The 19631-nt window shown below is 42.2% G+C and overlaps 2 protein-coding genes across 4 annotated transcripts; both read right to left on the bottom strand.

Moving 5' to 3' along the window:
• Positions 1 to 2495: 2495 nt before the first annotated feature.
• NUDT8 (nudix hydrolase 8) lies at positions 2496 to 7629 on the bottom strand. 3 transcript variants are annotated; one of them, XM_060771403.2, is made up of 6 exons: positions 7525 to 7629; positions 5553 to 5642; positions 4950 to 5212; positions 3504 to 3636; positions 3198 to 3275; positions 2496 to 2991 (listed from the first exon to the last, which is right to left on the bottom strand). In XM_060771403.2, the coding sequence occupies exons 3-6, from the start codon at positions 5204 to 5206 to the stop codon at positions 2770 to 2772; spliced, it is 690 nt and encodes a 229-aa protein (XP_060627386.1). In that variant the 5' UTR covers positions 5207 to 5212; positions 5553 to 5642; positions 7525 to 7629; the 3' UTR covers positions 2496 to 2769. The 3 variants fall into 3 exon arrangements, with proteins under 3 accessions (XP_060627386.1, XP_067318195.1, XP_067318200.1); XM_067462094.1 differs by having other exon boundaries at positions 4955 to 5139; XM_067462099.1 differs by lacking the exons at positions 5553 to 5642; positions 7525 to 7629 and having other exon boundaries at positions 4955 to 5205.
• Positions 7630 to 10605: 2976 nt separating this feature from the next.
• On the bottom strand, positions 10606 to 17171 carry NDUFV1 (NADH:ubiquinone oxidoreductase core subunit V1). The gene is made up of 10 exons (XM_060771404.2): positions 17002 to 17171; positions 15282 to 15364; positions 14828 to 14998; positions 13864 to 14047; positions 13478 to 13667; positions 12447 to 12659; positions 12119 to 12285; positions 11963 to 12044; positions 11543 to 11688; positions 10606 to 10891 (listed from the first exon to the last, which is right to left on the bottom strand). The coding sequence occupies exons 1-10, from the start codon at positions 17077 to 17079 to the stop codon at positions 10808 to 10810; spliced, it is 1398 nt and encodes a 465-aa protein (XP_060627387.2). The 5' UTR covers positions 17080 to 17171; the 3' UTR covers positions 10606 to 10807.
• Between the last annotated feature and the right edge of the window lie 2460 nt (positions 17172 to 19631).

Raw genomic sequence — 19631 nt, 5'->3', positions numbered from 1 at the left:
ATCCTAATGGGGAGCTTCAAAGTCCAACAAGTTACAGACCAGTAATCATCCACAAAAGCCACCTCTGGATTCTTTAAAGAGGCAGTGCCATCTAGTGACCAAAGACCATAACTTTTTGCTCTTGTGATGGAATGGGGAAACACATGTGAAAATGAGGCAAACAGTATCCTGTATTACATATTTACAGTAGCAAGATACAACAAAATCCATAAAAGAACAACAAATGCAGGAAATACATCATTTTTTCAAAGCTTTGCTGGCTTCTTCATCAGGGGAAGATGTTAAACTTATACAGCAGAAGACCAGAAACAATGGGTTGTTGTAGGTTTTTCGGGCTATATGACCATGTTCTAGAAGCATTCTCTCCTGACATTTCACCTGCATCTATAGCAAGCATCCACAGAAGTATGTAACAATATTACTCACAGGATGATATTTTGCCTCACTGATGATATCAATGCAAGCAAAGGTCACTCCCTTTCTTGGCCATGTGGGGGCTAGGGAGAAAAAGCAATAAAATAACAGGTAACACAATTACAATTCAGTCAAAGTAAAGGTTTCCCCTTGATATTAAGTCTAGTCGTGTCCAACTCTGGGGGGTGGTGCTCATCTCCATTTCTAAGCCAAAGAGCCAGCGTTGTCCATAGACACTTCCTAGGTCATGTGGCCAGCATGACTGCATGGAGCACAGTTACCTTCCCTCAGAAGCGGTACCTATTGATCTACTCACATTTGCATGTTCTCAAACTGCTAGGTTGGCAGAAGCTGGGGCTATAAGTGGGAGCTCACCCCGTTCCCCGGATTTGAACCGCCAACCTTTCATTCAGCAGCTCAGCGGTTTAACCCACTGTGCCACTGGGAGGCCCTGTTAGAAATTCAATTAAAAGACAAAAATAACTTCCATTGAGATCCAGAGTACCTTGTGCAAAGCTAATTGTCCCTTTCTTAAGTAAAGAGCATTGAGATTTCTCTAACCGTCCCCGTACACCTGGGGGAAAACAAGTGCTGTATAGGTAAAACTTGAAGTCCAAATGGTTTTTTTTTTACCTTTGTTGAAAGTATAAACGTCAAATAACTAAGTCTCAGTTCACCAGCTCCAAAGTAGCCTCTGCCTACCTTAATATTTATCACCATCTTAACTGACAATAGAAGTTATATAAAATTTAAATCTGTGACTCCAACATCACTGCTTGCATGATGAAGAAGCCAGTGAACATTTGAAAGCACACATGATGTATTTTTTTGTATTTGCTTCATCAATAAAGGTTCTTGTGGATTTTGTAGTACCCTGGTCAGTGGCACTTTTGGAGAGATATTTTGTCTGGGATACAAACAGCAAACTCAAGTGAAACACAATTGAACTTATAGAAGGCCAGTTTTGAGGCTGAATCCCTTCAGTGGTGAACGCTATCCATTTAAGTTCAGGTTGCTCTTGTTTTCTGACGGGTGTTCCTCTGAAGAGTTTAGTTCTGAAATGGACTGAGATTCGATAATATGTCTTTGTGATAAAGGGAAAGAAAGCTAGTTACCAGCTATTCAAAGGCTACTTGCAGAAATTAGTTCAGTCTTGTCAAACATGCAAGATTTAAAAATAATCACACTGGGCATCAATAAAGAGTAGTATGCTATCAGGAACTCTACATGGATGAAGGGCATCAATATATCATCCTTCCTTTACTTGTTGCCCTCCAGAGGTTCTTAACCTCAGCACCCATCAGTCTCAGCCAGCATGGCCAATGGTCAAGAGCCTGGGAACTGAAGTTCAAAATATCGACAGGTCATCAGACTGGGGAAGGCTAAAAGGCACCAGGTAAATGTGTATTTAAGCCATTTAATGCTCTACCATTTTTATCCCATAGGTTTGTAACTTAAGCAGTACACCACAACTTTAGATCTACTTCCCACAACCCACCACATCAGCTCTATTCATGTATTAAACCACATGCACCATAAGAGGCACAAGAGATACACATCTGGCAATTCTTTCCACCGAGATGGCTTCTTCGTCCATCACCGACATCTATGTGTTGATGTCCCATATTTAAGAAAATGAAACTTGTTTGTGCACACCCCACCCATAATCCACATGTTAGATGTTAAGTCCAACTTCAATGTGAAAAGCAAATGACTGGGATATTATGCAGCTACCTGGTCAAACTGGAACAAACTCACAGCTGTGATGAGTGTGGAGAAAATGCTGTGAATGAATAATCTGAAACACAAGAAGATTGCTACAGAATGGACGCCATGAACGAGGTAGAGATCAATCCTGAATAGACTGCAACTATTAATACAGTCATCAGAAAGGTATGTGCCCCCTTTACCAGATAATGATGAATGTGGCCTGGCAATTAAATATTAATGAGCAAAAGCTTGTAGACTCTAAAAAAAAACCAACAACACAAAATAGATGCAGTGGGGCCTCTTTTAGCTCAAAATTTTCATATTTTGTCTACAATGTACTCATTTATGCTGAAACAAAAACCTGCATGAGATTTCAAATATGAAGCTTTATTTTATTCAAAAATAAATCCTAGACCACCTGATAACAAAACAATATAGGTCTGTTCTTCCCCCATCGCGAATAATTCAACACAACTGCACCATGGGTTGTGTGTACTGAGCAAGAAGTGGTTCGAGGTTTTAAAGACCATGGTGTCTTGGAAAGACATGAACACTTGGCTGACAGTTCACCTGCATTCAAGTCCTTTGGTGGGGTTGCAGGAGCCAGAGCTTAGAAGCCGTCGTTTGGACATTAGCTAGAAAACATTAGTGCCTGCCCACCACACGAGTCCGTCTCTGGTATTTCCCGGGTGCCAGCAACTCCAGAGTCAATTCAGTGATTATGGCTGTGAGACCCCATACTCGGTGAGGGCCTCGTGGGAAGACAGGCATCGTGTAGCTATAGACACCGTTCTTACAAAAGTGGGTATAGCCCTGGTTCTGTTCTTTCAGCAGGTGGGAGATGGACAGTGTGAACACAGCTTCAACCTGGAAGTCAAACAGCAAAGATCATCATGTCCCCAGAGAAATAGTTTCGCCACCCAAACCTACTTCCTACAGCGTTCTGGGTCTAAACAAACCTCAACAGGAACATATCACTAAACCCGCCCTGTCCTATACATGTCTCTGGTAGCTTATCCAGTGAAAGGGATGCTCATAATTTAACACGGTGTTCCTTTTACTATTTGCCTCACCTCTTGGGGGTTAGGTTTCAGAATCAGCTGCTCAAGAGGACCCAGGTTCGCTAGCACAGGAACAACCATTATTTTGGTCTGAAAACGAAACACACATTAAATGCTTATGACTCCCTGGCTTCCTTATGCTTTGCCTTGTAATAACACAGAGAAATAAACATCTTAACAACCAATCCACAGCAATAGTCAAAACAGTCCATCATTTTCTCATGACAAGGCTTCATGTGGATCCCCTTGTCATGACAAAATAAAAGTTTTGCCCTCTAAAGGACTCCCTAAAATCTATGGATCTAAGCACAACATTACCCTGTCAGGCAAAGGTCGCATGATGCCCCAGACACAGTCCTCTCCTAAGTGTAGACCCAGCTCCTCTCGAGTCTCTCTGAGTGCCGTGGCGACGATATCCCGGTCAGAGTCATCACACTTGCCACCTGGGAAGCTGTGTGAGCAAATCAAGGTTCTTTGTAAAGGGAAATTTTGGACCAGAAAGCCAGGGGTCTCTCATGTCACTGAGAAATTGGAAGTGACACTGAAGGTCATTTAGTTTTAATGCATTGTTCAATGCAGGATCTATAATGCAGAATATTAGTACCGCATTCCTAATAATTGGCCATGCAACTTATTAAAATTGTAATTGTTTATTTGATATATATTTGTGTATGGCATCAAATTGCTGCCTGTTGTAAGGCCGCCTTAAGTCCCCTCCAGAAAGGCGGGATATAAATATGGTAAATAAATAAATAATGTCTCCAAATACAGGTAGGATATCCCTTATCTGAAATGTTTGGGAATCAGAAGTGTTTGGGATTTCAGATTTATTTCTTGGATTTTGGACATATATGTACATAACGCAATATCTTAGAGATGGGATCAAAAATGTAATTATGTTTTATGTATACCTTATACATATAGTCTGAAGGAAATTGCATAAACATTTTAATAATTTATGTATGAAAAAGTCTGTGTATACTGAAGCATCAGAAAACAAAGGTGTCACTAATCTCAGCCACTCATGTGAACAATTTTGGATTTTAGAGTATTTCTGAATTCCTGATAAAGGATGCTCAACATGTACCTCCAAAGAAGAGCCCATCACATCTCAAGGCAGTCTGTTCCACTGTTAAGACAGTAATCCATGTTAGGAAGCTTTTCCTAATGTTAATCTGAAATTTTCATCCCTGCAGTTCTCACCCACCGATCCTAGTTTGGCTTCCAGAGCAAACAAAGAACAAGTCTACCTTCTCTTTGGCAGGACAGCCCTTTAGATATTAAAAGACCTTAATCAGATGTTAAGGCTAAACATTCCAAGCTTTCACTGGTTTCTACACTCCTCTGAGAGTCTAACCTAATAAAGAGAGGGGATATATGTATTGTCGAAGACTTTCATGGCCAGAATCACTGGGGGTTTGTAGGTTTTTTCGGGCTATATGGCCATTTTATAGAGGCATTCTCTCCTGACGTTTTGCCTGCATCTATGGCAAGTATCTTCACAACCTCTGAGGATGCTTGCCATAGATGCAGGCGAAACGTCAGGAGAGAATGTCTCTAGAACATGGCCATATAGCCCCCAAAAAACCTATAACAACCCAGAGGGGATATACATTGCAATGGAAAATGGTCCCAATGGGTTCAAGAGTTCAGGCAAGGTCATACAGATTTTTAGAGGGGATAATTTGTTTGTTTTTACCCTGTCCTGACACAAAAAATAAAAAAAAAACCCTGTCCAAAAAACAGGACTGAGCTGTGCAGTACCTGACCTCTCCTTTGTGCACACCAGACAGGGTGCTGGAGCGCAGGGTGTACAGGATGGCGGGTTCCCCAGCCACGGAGCACAGGGAGACCAGGACAGCGGCTGAGACATCCTCTTGCTTGTGCCGGTTCTTGGACGCCTCCAGCAGCCCTCTGCAGCGCTGCTCATTCTCCCAAGACAAGTACCTACGAACTGGAGATATGTTGGTTATGGGTACAGGGGTCATACCCTGGCAGAGGTAGCGAAGAATTAGGCGCATATTTCCCTATAGGGGGGAAAAAGAGGGAGAAACTATGGGTAGGGTTAGCCATTTCCTCCCATAGCAACTCAAACAGCCAAAGGAAACTACTTTCTTCAATAGTGTTTGAAACTGTAATAAATCAGTGTAAACTCTTATCATGCTACACTTCATCTCACTTTAAAGCTTTCTGCAGAATTCTGGGGCTTGTAGTTTAGTGAGGCTCAGGACCTCTCTGGTTGAGAATGTTGTAGGCCCATCCTAAAATACAAATCCCAGAATTTTGCAGGAGGTAGAGTGGGATGCACTCTAAAGTAAACTCTGCTCTTTAAGGTGTAGTGTGATGAGGCACAAAGTTAACACTTACATGGGTCTGCCCACTAGATGAACTCGCCTCCTGCTGCTCAGCCCAGCCCAGCAGTGTTTTCTACAGCTGGATGATGGTGCACATAGTTTGCTAGAGCACAAGAGGGGAAAGAGAGAGGAACTTCTATTAGTAATGTGCATCATTCAGCAAAGAAGCGGAAATGTGACAAAATCAGAGTGAACTTATTTATTTATTATTTCAGCTATTCGTACCCCACCCTTCTCAACCCCTGGGGGAGGGGGGGACTCAGGGTGGCTTCCAGCCGGCAACAATTCAATACCTCCATGTGCACATAGTAAAATATTTAATAAAACCCAATAATTGCATACAGTTAAAACATTAAATCAATTCAATTCAAATATGTTTAAATATAACAGCCTGGTGTTATATTTATCTAAGCCAATTTCTGTTGTTAGAGACTCCATCAAGCTTGTCCATAGTCCATTTCCATAGCGATTCTCATCATTGTTATTATCATTGTCAGCATGATTACCCGAAGGCCTGGCCCCACATCCACATTTTTAACTTCTTTCTGAAGGAAAGGAGGGATGGAGATAACCTAATTTTGCCGGGGAGTGAATTCCGCAAGCGGGGGGGGGGGGGGCACCACAGAGAAGGCCCTGTCCCTCATCCCTGCCAAGTGCGTTTGCGACAAAGGCGGGGTCGAGCGCAAGGCCTCCCCAAAAACTTAAGATCTTAAACTCCGAGGTGGGACGTAGGTGGAGATACATTCGGACAGGTATGTTGCGCCGGAACTGTATATGCATTTGTCTAATGTTTAATGTCCAAGGGAACAAACCTGTGCCATTTCAGAATCCGAAATTACTAAAATGAAATTAAATTAAGGAGTCTGTTCCCCAGCCATCCGAATGTTAACATTTTGGCAGGCTTTTTGAGCAAACACCCACAAGTACAGTAGACTCTCAGGCTGGATCCACAATGCCATATATATATTCCAGTTTCTGAATTTGAATCATCTGCTTTGAACTGGATGATATGGGTCTACACTGCCATATAACCCAATTCAAAGCAGATAATATGGATTCAGAAACTGGATTATATGGCTGTGTAGATGGGGCCACAGTTAACCAGCACCCGTGGGGATTGTTAGATGCTGGATAAATGTAGTTTCTGGTAGCTTGGAATTTACCACTAAAATCGCCTAATACTATACCCCATACTATGACATACCATAAACGGTGTATTGATTTGATACCGAATAAAGCAAATTAAGCAATAAATGTCCACAATAGTTTTACCATATTTTAAATGGAGTGGGTAGGTAAAAGCACAGCACATCAACTTGCATTTCCGCTAAAAAAAATTATTTTTATTTAAAATATTATTTTGTCAAAACATTTTGCTGGTTGGTTGAGTTCCAGACAACTGAGAGTCTACTGTATTACGAAATTATCTTCCAATATCACCCAATAAGTTTCCAATCCTTCTTTCATATGACATAGGGAATTGCCCTGGTGTTGGAAAAATCTTGAAAAATCTCCGCGGGTGGCATGCGTGTAGCCAGGCACACGTTAGGATGCGCTCGCGTGTCAGAGAAGGAAATTCATTCTATGGAGGGTTGTGTTTGAGGGCTTCCCAAGTAATTTCCAATGTAAGGGACGATATAATAGTTTTCTGGGCAAGATTTATTCAGAGAGGGGGTTTATCCTTGCCCTGCTCTGAGGCTGAGACAGTGTGACACCCCCACCCCCACCCCCCACCCCCAAGCTCTGCCATTGACTGCAATGTCCTGCCCTGGCTATGTCTGCCCATTGACACAGTTGGCTCAGAAAGCCCAGTTCTGTTATAGCCCCCAGGGAATGGCAGCCGGGAAGAGGAGGAGGAAAAGGGCCCCTAAGGCTTCCCCTGATTCCCCACAGCCGAGCCCAAACCAGCAGGACTTTGCCAGGCTTCCCCTCAACGCATCTGAACGAGAAAGCACACTTCCGCCCGGTAACAAGATGGAGATCACCTTTCCGCGCTCTGGCGAACGTCCCTTCAGCCCAAAGACGGGATTCTGTCCTCCTGAAAACTTGGGCAGGAGAATGCCGACGGAGGCGCCCGCCTCAGCCAATGGGAACAGCGGAAACCCGAAGCCCCGCCCCTGGCCACCAATCGAAGGCGGCTGCTAGCCTCATGCGCATGCGCGGTTCTCTATTTGTTAGTCACTCTTCTCTTTCTTGTCGGCAGTTGCTGTCACCTCACCTCTTAAATTCTCCATTTAATTTTAAAAACATACAATTATTTTTGAGGCGAGATCTTGAACTAGGCAGCAAGCCAAATGGATCATTAGTCTGTAAACTCTGAGGCAGTATGATGTAATGCAACGGTTCTCAACCTTTTTGTCCTCCAGGTGTTGAGGACTCCAACTCCCAGAAGCCCTGCCAGTAGGACCAATTGCCGGGAATTCTGGGAGTTGAAGTCCAAAACACCTAGAGGGCAAAAGGTTGAGAACCACTGGCATTGCACTTAGTTATAGAAACCCACCGGGCAAATTGCTCTCTTAGATGAAGGCAATGGCAAACCATTCTGAATAAACCTGACCAATTAAAGGGTTGCCATACATTGGAGATGATTCAGGGCCCTTCCAGGCTGGTCTTATATCCCAGCGTCTGATCCCAGGTTTTCTGCATTAAACTGGATGATATGAGTCCCCACTGCCAGATAATCTGGGATAAACAGAAAACCTGGGATCGGATTCTGGATATAGGGCCTGTCCGGAGGGACCCTTAAAGGCACTTAACAATCACTGTTTCCAAATGTAGTCTAGCAGTCTTGTATCTTCCAAGTCACATTTTCTCAGCCTCAGAGGAAAGCAAAAGCAACCTTTGTGAAAGGGTTGCCGTGAGTCAGGAATGACTGTCACACAAAAACAGCTCTGCATCCCCATTGGATTCACTTTTCAAGGATGTTTATAAAGCACCAGATTATACTAATTATAAAATTGGGGGGGGGGGGGAGATCTCCCAAATTTATTCTAGCATGAGCTTTCCTGGATTTTAATTCGCTTCAATTGTACTAACAATATCAAACTACAGTTGTATTAGCAATTTTGTGGGTGTGGGGATCACAGTGTACAGAAAGATGCCATTTGTAGCAAGCTAAGCTTTGTGTGAGGCGACACCAGCAACACTTCATCTGTGCTTATTTTGTCTACTGTTATTAAAATGAAAATATGGCAGCATCTCTACAAATTATTGTTTTTGAATCTATTGTGTATTTATGGTTTTATACTGTTGTTATACTGTGTTTTGCGGCATCAAATCGTTGCCAGTGTTAGCCATTCTGAGTCCCCCCTCGGGGGTTGTGAAGGGCGGGGTAAAAATGTTGTAAATAAATAAAATAAATTATGGGTTCTAAACTTCGGAAACTATAACAATAAAAATGACATGCAACATGATGTAGTGCACCTTTCAGCAAATATTTTTGTCTATCAGGAACCACTTTTCCATTCATGTAAACTGCCAGCAGCAGACAGAACCATTGGTATCTTCCAGCCGGTCACATTCTCGTCTCAGCAAAAACAGGAACAGGGTATGTTGGCAGTAGGGAATCTTTAAAGTTACAGGTTGCGCAGCACAAATGCAAAGATTTAACTTACGCCAAGGAGGAATGAACATTCCCCATTTTGCTATGGTAGATGAACTCAACCCACACAATCATGGTCCTGGAGCAAAAACCACTCAGTTATGGTTAATTTCAGCATTTTATATGAATTCTTCATGTGGCAAAAATGAAATGGGGAATGCCTTAAACACCAGCAATATGCACATTATGAGGAATATAGGAAGCTACTACTTGCAGTATAATAGAATCATAGAGTTGGAGGAGACCACATGGGCCATCCAGTCCAACCCCCTGCCAAGAAGCAGGAAAACTGCATTCAAAGCACCCCCATAGATGGCCATGCAGCCTCTGTTTAAAAGCCTCCAAAGAAGGAGCCTCCACTACACTCCAGGGCATAGAGTTCCACTGCTGAACAGTTCTCACATTCAGGAAGTTTTTCCTAATGTTCAGATGGGATCTCCTTTCAAGAGAATCAGTCTGAGTCTCTTGACATTTCCATGCTTTTCTTTTTGTAATGTTTCAAGAGCAATAGGTGATAGATGTATAGACAGCATAAAGAAGGGCTACGGGTATATACTGTTTTGAGTACACATTGTTGTTTATCTCTTAATCTAGCAACTACATAGGCAACAGAATGAAACATGAATGAGTTGCAAGGCTCTAAGGTATTCAAAAGTGCTTCTAAGTGAATGGAACTAGTGTTTCCATTATACTGTGCATCAGAGTACTGTGTTCAGTTCTGAGCACCACATTTAAGAAGGATATAGACACGTTGGAGTGGGTTCAGAGAAAGGCAACAAGACGAGATATATGGAGAATACTGTAAAAGGAAAGATTGTAGGAGTTAGGCATGTTAAGTATGATTATTAGCATACTCAAGGGGACGACATGATTACTCTTTAAATACCTCAAGGGCTGCCCCAGAAAGGAATGGACAGGCCTGTTCCCTGCTGCTCCAGAGGGTAGGACCAGGTCTAATGCTTTGAAATTACAGGAAAGCAGATTTTCACTGAACAACCTCTTGATAGTAACAGAGGTTCAGTAATGGAACTAGTTGCCTAGATAGGTGGTGAGGCCCCCTTCTTTCAAAGTTTTCCAAAACAGGCTAAGCAGGTACCTGCACTAAACAGAGGTTGTGCTTGATGGCCCACAAGGCCCCTTCCAATGTGGAATTGTATGATTTATATGATTTATATGCAATGAGCAGGGACATATCATTTGTCTGTGTAGTATGTTTTCTGCTTCCTGCTATATAGCCTATTCTAACATCTTATTTTTTGAAGCATAGACTTTGCCTGAGGGACTGAAAAGAGTTTAGGTGTGTTAAACGAACCCCAAATACTGTCCAACAAGGGAATAAAAACAGTAGGTTTGCCCCTTGCTTCTTCCTTTTAATTACAAACTAATCAAAGAAACACAAAAGTACTTCAAATAACATGAACAGATTCACCTTATTTCCCTTAAACAAGAATGTCCAAAGCAGAAGTCAGTCACAAACATTTAATAGATACCTTGCCCTGTAAGATAACAAGGAGCAAAACAGTTTGAGGCAGGTTGCCACCCATATGGCCTTGTCAAGTGAGTATGCTGTTTGCAGTGCTCAAGCAAAAGCAGAAATATCTTGTCTATGAAGAAATTCCTCCCAATAGTCACAGGAGTAACCTGAATGCAGTCGGACTTCTACTTGCTCATCCAGATGCCTGCTGTGCCTTAGTTTCATGGTATTGTCTAAACCGTTCCTCCAACTCAGGACGGAAGTGCCGAATCAGTCCCTAGAAAAATAAATCAGGTGCTAAGACTTAAAAGAATGAAATGCAATATGACTGCCTCCGCACCAACCTATTCACTACTTACCCAGATTCATTCATTTCTAACTCTTTATTTTTATGTATTTCTTATTTTATTGACATCCTATCTTTCTCACAGTGCAGAACCCAAGATGGATAATAGATTAAAACATAATATAGCCACAATTTTATCGTAATAGTTTTAACAATTAAAATAAACTATTTTTTCATAGTATTGAATTAACAGTAGCATAGCTAATCTGAAAAAAACTCCACAATAATTCTACATTTCTTCACAAAATAGATAAAAAACAGAGCCTAGAAAAATCCCTTTTTGTAGATAACTCCTCTCTAAATCTTACAACCAGTACAGTCAAGAGATGCTTCTATTTTTAAATAATAATAATAATAATAATAATAATAATAATTTTATTATTATTATATCTCGCTACCATCTCCCTGAAGGGACTCAGGGCAGCTTACAGATGGCACGAAGTGCCTAAAAACAAACACAATATAAAATGCAATAAAATAAAACACAAGCATATAAAAACATCAATTCAGACTCAATCAAGATGCAATTCACTAAAAATGGTGGTAAATTACTTTTCCATGCTCTGACAATCAGAAAGTTACCTGTACAGGCCAGGCAGCCCCATCGCCCAGGGCACAGATAGTATGTCCTTCAATCTGCTTGCTAATTTCCCATAGTGCATCAATCTCTGCCACTTGTGCATTGCCTTTCACAAAACGCCACATCACTTTATTCATCCAGTCAACACCTGCAGGAACAAAAATTCATGGGGAAAAAATAATAATACAACACCAAGATTAATAAAAGCAAATAGCCACAAGGAAGAGAAATAGGCAGCATCTTTGGGCTGTGATCACTTGCAGATTTCCCTTTCAGAGGTCACTCTTTTAATTTCCCGGCGTTTTCACCAGTCCTCATACTTGAAGGAAGTCAGGAATTTTACACGAATCCCTTGCTTTTTCCTCCATCCTGAATCCTATTCTGCGGAGGAAGTCAGAAAAGCCTCAGGCATCAACACTCACCTTCGCGGCATGGCGTACACTGCCCACAGCTCTCATGTTTGTAGAATTCAATGAGGCGGGCAATGGCTCGAACTAGATCTGTCTGGAAAAGAAGAAGATGGTCAAAACCCATTCAAAAGAGACAAAGAGCAGCAGGGGTCAAGGATCTGCCTTTACCGATTTGTCCATGACAATGAGAGCCGCTGTCCCAAGTCCCGTCTGTGCCTGAATCAGGCCATCAAAGTCCATCAACACTGTCTCACATACAGACTTTGGGATAAGGGGGGTGGATGAGCCTCCGGGAATCACAGCAAGCAGGTTATCCCAACCACCTGTAACACCCCCTGGTTAAGAGAGACATAGACCTGATTTAATGGGTTACATGTCCATATCATAGCACAGCATAAAAAGCAATAAATGACACAGAGCTTTCTCAACTAACACAAGATATCGGAAAGAAACTCAACTCCTCTCTCATACAACAATGGAGACTGCTGGTTCTCACCTGCATGCCGTTCAATCAGATCACGCAAAGGAATTGACATTTCCTCTTCCACAGTACATGGTGTATTGACATGGCCTGAGATATTGAAAAGCTTGGTGCCTGAGTTGCGCTCCTGTCCAAAGCCAGCAAACCAGGAACCTCCTCGGCGGCAGATGGTAGGTGCCACAGCAACCGTCTCTACATTGGCCACGGTGGTTGGGCATCCAAAAACCCCTACAGGCAGAAATAAAAACAAGGCATGTTTCAAATCTTTCAAGCTAGCTGCTGGATAAAGATAAGGGCAAAGATGGAGATATGTATTGTGTGTGTATGTGTGTGTGTGTCAATCAGTACTGGAAGTTCAAGACGCACTTACAGCTGCCATGGTGATTTCACAATATTTCAAGGAAAATTTTCCAGCATGTAGAAGTCATGTCATAAATGTTAAGGAAATATTTTCATGCCTGTACTCTTAAAATATTACAGGGAAAAATGAAGAAAGACACTGCAAAAATCCTAAAGGGGCAAGGATGGCATATCTTGAGCAAATCTTCGAGAATGATTAGTCCCTAGGCCCAGTCCCTAGGTAACCAGATAGCAACCTGTTCTATACTTCCCCAGGCCTACAATATGCTGTTTACACTATCCCTATCCCTTTTATAGTTGTCCATATTCATTTTGTAATCTTGGCTATTGGTTTGTTGAACCTCTACCGATGGAGCTACAATATACACACATATATATTATGTCAGGAGCAGCTTGAAAAACTTGAGAAGCGACTTGGAGCTACAATGAAATTGGTTTTTAATATTTTTATTTTTAGTGTGTTTCAACCACTGGGACCACTTTTATTGGCTTGTGCCAAAGTCTATTGTTGTTGTTGTTGTTATTGTTGTTATTATTATTATTATTATTATTATTATTATTATTATTATTATTATTATCATTATGCCTAAGTTGACAGAATGTGCTATGCTGGACCACAGGAGGCAACAAAAGAAAACACTGTACCCACATCCACTATCCCTCTCGAAGCATTTAAGATGACGTACCCACATCAGCTGGGAAGGGAGGCTTGAGCCGTGGCTTGCCCTGCTTGCCCTCAAGAGATTCAATAAGTGCTGTCTCCTCGCCACAGATGTAAGCACCTGCCCCTCTTGCCACAAAGACATCAAAGTCATAGCCTGAGCCACAAGCATTCTTCCCAATCAGTCCTGCCTCATATGCCTCTCGGATTGCCACCTAATGAAAAAACACAAAAGCAGCTCACCAAATATGTTCAGTTGTTTTTCAACTACAGAAAAATGCAAGCAGACATACAAAATCATATGTAAAAACTATGAACAAGACAAGCCTGGGAGATGAAATAATTTCCCTGGGACTTTTCACACAGGGAAGGAATACGTCTCACTTCTACAAAAAGACAGTTGGAGCTCACCTGCAGGTTTGAGGCTTCATTATAGAACTCTCCCCGGATATAAATGTAGGCAGCTCGGGCCCCCATAGCTCTTCCTGCCACAAGGCAGCCTTCCACCAGTTTATGGGGGTCGTGACGCATGATCTCCCTGTCCTTGCAAGTCCCTGGCTCCCCCTCATCAGCATTCACCACCAGGTACTTTGGCCTAAAACACATGAAGAATCATGCTCAAAAAGAAACAAAAATATCCCTAGAAAACAATTACTTTATTGAGGAAACACCTCTTATGGCTGAAGTCATTATGCCTATCCAACTATTTTATTTAATTCTAAAAGCTAAAAACAGACCCATTACTCTGGATGCTAATACCCCTTGCTTCACATTCTGACTGAATCCACAATGAACATATTAAAGCTTCAGGCTTACACAATTCAAGGAGTAACCTGTCAGTATTCAGATGTGCCCAGTCAACATTTTTGTTTATAGTGACATCTGTAGTCCTCAAAAACATAATGTTTTATAGCTCTACAACATCTCTGAGGTAGATCAAACCAACATTTCAGTGATTAGTGATCTGCCCAGTAAATTCACCGATGAAGTGTTATTTAAAGCCAAACTTCTAAAGCCCAAACCCAAATTCCAACCACTGTGCTAAAGGAATTACATAACAGCAATTCTTGTAACCAAAAACAAGAATTCTGGTAAATAAAACCAACCCATGATTTCAGATACCTGTGGGGGAGGATAGAAGTCTGGTTACAAAGGCAGATTCTTAAAGAAAAAGCAGACACATGAGACTATGCAAAGAAATTGTGTAAGAGACCTAGGAAACCAGGATTCCAAGTTCTTTTTCATACACCAGCATGCTCTATGCCAACATTTTTGAGATCAAAGGACAAACGCTTATATCACAGCCAGTTTTTCAAGGAGTAGGCGCATAGAGACTCCGATTTGAAACCGGACCAGTTTGTTGCCATTATCATACCTGCCATCTGGAGGCTTATTCATGAAGCTCCATTTGAGGCCAGTGGGGAAACCAGCTCCCCCACGGCCTCTCAAGCCTGAAGTTTTTATTTCATTCAATATCCAGTCGACACCCTTTAGAAGAATTTCCTTGGTTTTATACCAGTCACCACGGCTTAAAGCTCCTTTTAATCTAGAGATAACAAAAAGATTGTATAAGAAAGATTATTTAAATCAAGGTTTTTTTGCAAGCAAAATGTAACTTGTTAGTCTTTAAGGTGTTGCTAGACTCTTCACTATTTTTTCACGAAAAGTTAGATTCCTGTTGTTATTGTTTTAATGAAGTCTTTCTAATTGGATTAGAATAACAGAATCATAGAATCCTTCCCGTTGTTGTTCTTCCTCTACAATGCTAAAGCTAGCCTGTATATCCCTACTTGTTTTCAACAATTGACAACACACTTTCAATACCTCACCTCCACTCATGCCGGCCATAAAGATTTGTGAAAATACGATCCTCATCCTTGAGGGGCCCAAACTGTGTTTTCTTGGGAGTTGCCTAAAAAACAGAACAGAAGAGCAGAAGTCCGGCAGTCTTCACCTGCCGTGAGCTCATCCTATATCTTATCAGGTGAAAAAAAAGAGAAAGGCTAAGGATGCTTCTGGAAACTAGACACTGCAACCATCAGTCTCTGTAGGATGGATGGACAGAAGGACCTATCTTGTCAACAGTGAAAGAAGGAAAGAAAGGCCAAGCACTCTTTTGAAATAGGGCACAACAACAATTGAGCTTCATAATAAACATAGAGAAACGTCTATGCTTGTCAAAAGAGGTCAGGAAATCATGCTGGCTGTAGCAATAAAAGTGGGATCTAATACACAAGCTTTTGTTATCTGTCCACAGCAGTAGTTACCAAACATTGATTCTTCGGGCTTCAACTCCCATAAGCCTTAGCCATTTGGCCACAATGGTCAGGAAAAAAGGCATTCACTGCTTCAATAATAATAAGTACAAGTGTAATAACCCAGAATAATCCCACATAAAAGGACAGCTAAACATGATATCTAAATCTTAAGATAAAAACATAATCTATCAAAAATTATAACTAACATGAAAAGTGAACATAAGATATCTGGATTACTTTACAAAAGCCAATGAAGGTTCAAAGATGTGTGCGTTGTGACCAGTGATGTTAAATGGACTAATAAGGTCTAACAAGGCCCGAATACATTGATAATTTCTAATCAGCAGTCTGGTTGTAGTCTCTTCATCTAAAACAGTGGTTCTCAACCTGTGGGTCCCCAGGAGTTTTGGCCTACAACTCCCAGAAATCCCAGCCAGTTTACCATATGTTAGGATATCTGGGGATTGAAAGCCAAAACATCTGGGGATCCACAGGGTAAGAACCATAGATCTAAATATGTACAACAGCAGAGAAGTTTTGTGAAATTGTAATGTCAAAGGCTTTCATGGCCGGAATCACTGGGTTGTTGTAGGTTTCTTGGGCTGTATGGCTATGTTCTAGAAGCATTATCTCCTGACGTTTCGCCTGCATCTATGGCAGGCATCCTCAGAGGTTGTGAGGTCTGTTGTGAAATTACCACTGCAGGTTTAAGTGAGCTTGGAGAAGAGAAGGCTCAGAGAGAACATGAGAGCCATGGTTAATGTGAAAGGCTGTCACATTAAGGAAGGGGCAAGCTTGTTTTCTGCTGCTCTGGCACAAAGTGGAGCAATGGATTCAAATGGCAGGAAAAGAGATCCCACCTAAACATTAGGAAGAGACACTGTTGGGCAGCGGAATATGCTGCCTCCTCAGAGTGTGGTAGAGTCTCCTTCTCCGGAAATTTTTAAGCAGGGGCTGGATGGCCATCTGTTGGGAGTGCTTTGATTGTGTGTTCCTGCCTGGCAGAAGCGACTGAGTGGCCCTTGTTGTCTCTTCCAACTCTAGGATCCGGGGAGTTTTGTAACTCTGCGCAGGGCAATGTGGACACCTTACATAACCTTGTAATTTAAGATGGCAGTCCTAACTCTGATTAAATCATAACTGTAACGTTCATCCCTCGATATAAATGTATTTCCTTAGCCTTCAAATAAGCGCCATAGACACCACCAGGCGTTAAGGGGTGTATGCATGAGGAGCTGTTTTTCCAGGCCACAGGAGGAGAGGAAGGGTCGCCGAGAAAGCGCGGACTCACCGACTCCGAGGCCGCGGCGGAGAGGAAGCGCGCCTGAGCGCAGGCCCCGCGGAGCCAGAGAGGCCGAGCCAGCAACATCGCGGCCAAGCCTCCCCGCCTAAGACCGCTTCAGCGACCCCCGTCACCTTCGCCCGGGCTACGCAGGGATTCTGGGCGACGTTTAGTGATGTCACCCGGCACAGCCAGAGCTGAGAAAAATGCGTCACTTCCTGCCTTCGACGCAGGGCATTGTGGGAGCTGTAGTCCAATGAGGAAAAGTCCTCCGTGCCTGAGGGATGCTGCCTGGCAAGGATCCACAGGGAGGCTGTTACAGGCATAGGCCAACTTGGGCCCTCCCTCCATGTGTTTTGGACTTCAACTCCCACCATTCCTAGCAGCCCCAGGCCCCTTCCTTTTCCCCCCTCAGCCGCATGAGTTTCCTGAAAGGCACTGCAGACTATCTCAACCAGAGAAGTCAGCCATAACAGAGCACCTGCAATGTTATTTAAGGACACAGAAATGTTGGACCTCTCACAGCTACCATGTCAGATTACACAGAGAAGCCATTGAAATCCACAAACATGAATGTTGCAATTGGCCACATTGATTAGCATTTAATGACCTTGTAGCTTCAAAGCCTGGCTGATTGCTGCCTGGGAGAAACAAGGAACTTGAAAGGCACTGCAGACTACTTCAACCAGAGAAGTCAGCCATAGCAGAGCACCTGATGAACCAACCTGGACACAGCATATTATTTGAGGACACAGAAATGCTGGACCACTCTCACAGCTACCATGTCAGATTACACAGAGAAGCCATTGAAATCCACGAGCATGTGAGCAACTTCAACAGAAAGGAGGTAACCATGAAAATTAACAAAATCTGGCTACTAGTATTTTTTAAAAACTCTAAAATCAGGACAGGAAATAAAGAGCAAGACTCAAAAAAGCAGGGGAATTCCAGACAAGAATTAATCAGGTCCAGCTAACACCTCCCAACAAAGGATTCCCTCAGGCAGGAAGCAGCCTGGCTTTGAAGCTGCAAGGCCATTAAATGCTAATCAAGGTGGGCAATTGCAACATCCACATTTGCCTCAAACAGACAGTTCTTTCCCCCATCCTGGACATTCCACAGATATATAAACCCCATTTGCCTAGAATACAATATACCTCACAACCTCTGAGGATGCCTGCCATAGATATGGGCGAAATGTCAGGCAGGAGAGAATGCTTCTGGAGCATGGCCATACAGCCCAGAAAACTCACAGCAACCCAGTGAAAGCCTTCCACAACACATTATGTAAGTCTGTTTTAACCCTTTGCTATTCCATTTTTCCCCCGATGTTTCTTTCTCCCACTTCCCTCATTTATTTAATCAGTTGCTGCAAATTGTTCAAAGAGTAAAATTGGTTTCAGCTCAAGTAATTGAGGGCCCTTCCACACAGCCCTATATCCCAGAATATCAAGGCAGAAAATCCCACAGTATCTGCTGCATATTCTACTTTTAGTGTAAGGAAGTCCTTCCAAATGTGGAATAAGTTTTCCTACAATTTGAGTAAATTGCTCCATTGTGTGTTAGTCTCCAGAGCACCAGACAACAAGGCCACCCACTCTTCAATGTGACCCTCCTTTCAGATACTTAAACATGGCTCTCATGTCCCCTTCTCTCAGCCTTCTCTTCTCCAAGCTAAACACACCCAGCTTCTTAAATTACTCCTCACAGGGCGTGGATTCCAGAGCTGTTTAAAGTGTTACGCCAATTTTAGTATTTAAGATATCGAATCATACAGTAATAGTTCAAAGAGACCATATGGCCCATCTAGTCCATCCCCTGCCATGCAGGAAAAACAAAATCAAAGTATCCCAACAGATGGCCATCCAGCCTCTGTTTAAAAGCCACCAAGGAAGGAGCTTCCACCACACTCCAAGGCAGAGAGTTCCACTGCTCAACAGCTCTCATGTCAATGAGATTTGTTAGTAGTGTATGTTTACCATTTAGGACCTCTCTCCAGTTTATCTCACTAATATTTGCTAAATTTGGCTTTGCAAAATTGTCATAGCAGTTTTTCCTTGCAAAGGGCTCCTCATGGTGGAATTTCTAGAAATTGCAAGGAGCAATTTTTAGGCCATGACTATTCAGTATTCAGAAAAGAACACAATTAAAGATGAGATCGTAAACACAGCAAATGTATAATGATAAATCCTTGCTATAAAAAAAAAAACTGGGATTGGCCAAACTCTCTGCCTGATTTAGAGCCTAAATGCTAGACACAGGCCAATAGAAACGATAGGTTTTGCTATTATATAACATAAGAAGAAATCCTAACTAACCCGAGGAAATAATCCAGTAAAGAAATACCTAAACTGTCTTGCTTGTGGATTTACAGATCACCAATATATAGTCATCAAAGGGGATACTTCTATGTTTCTCTCATTGTTAATCTTTTCAAGATTATTCCTTTAAAATGTTTTTGTTATGGCTTGTCAGAATATTCTGCAACAATAAATCAGTTTATTGTAGCATATGAGGAAATGCTTATCTCTGTACCTTGATCCAAATTTTATGCGGTGTCCCCACCCTCTAAGTGTTCTGAGATTATTAATTCTCATTTTCATAACTTTTAAAGTATCCACATCAGTCTCTTTTAGAGT

This window comes from Anolis sagrei, chromosome 1 (genome assembly GCF_037176765.1).
Source record: "Anolis sagrei isolate rAnoSag1 chromosome 1, rAnoSag1.mat, whole genome shotgun sequence".
Lineage (NCBI taxonomy): Eukaryota > Metazoa > Chordata > Lepidosauria > Squamata > Dactyloidae > Anolis > Anolis sagrei.
This window is presented reverse-complemented; position numbering and strand designations above follow the sequence as displayed.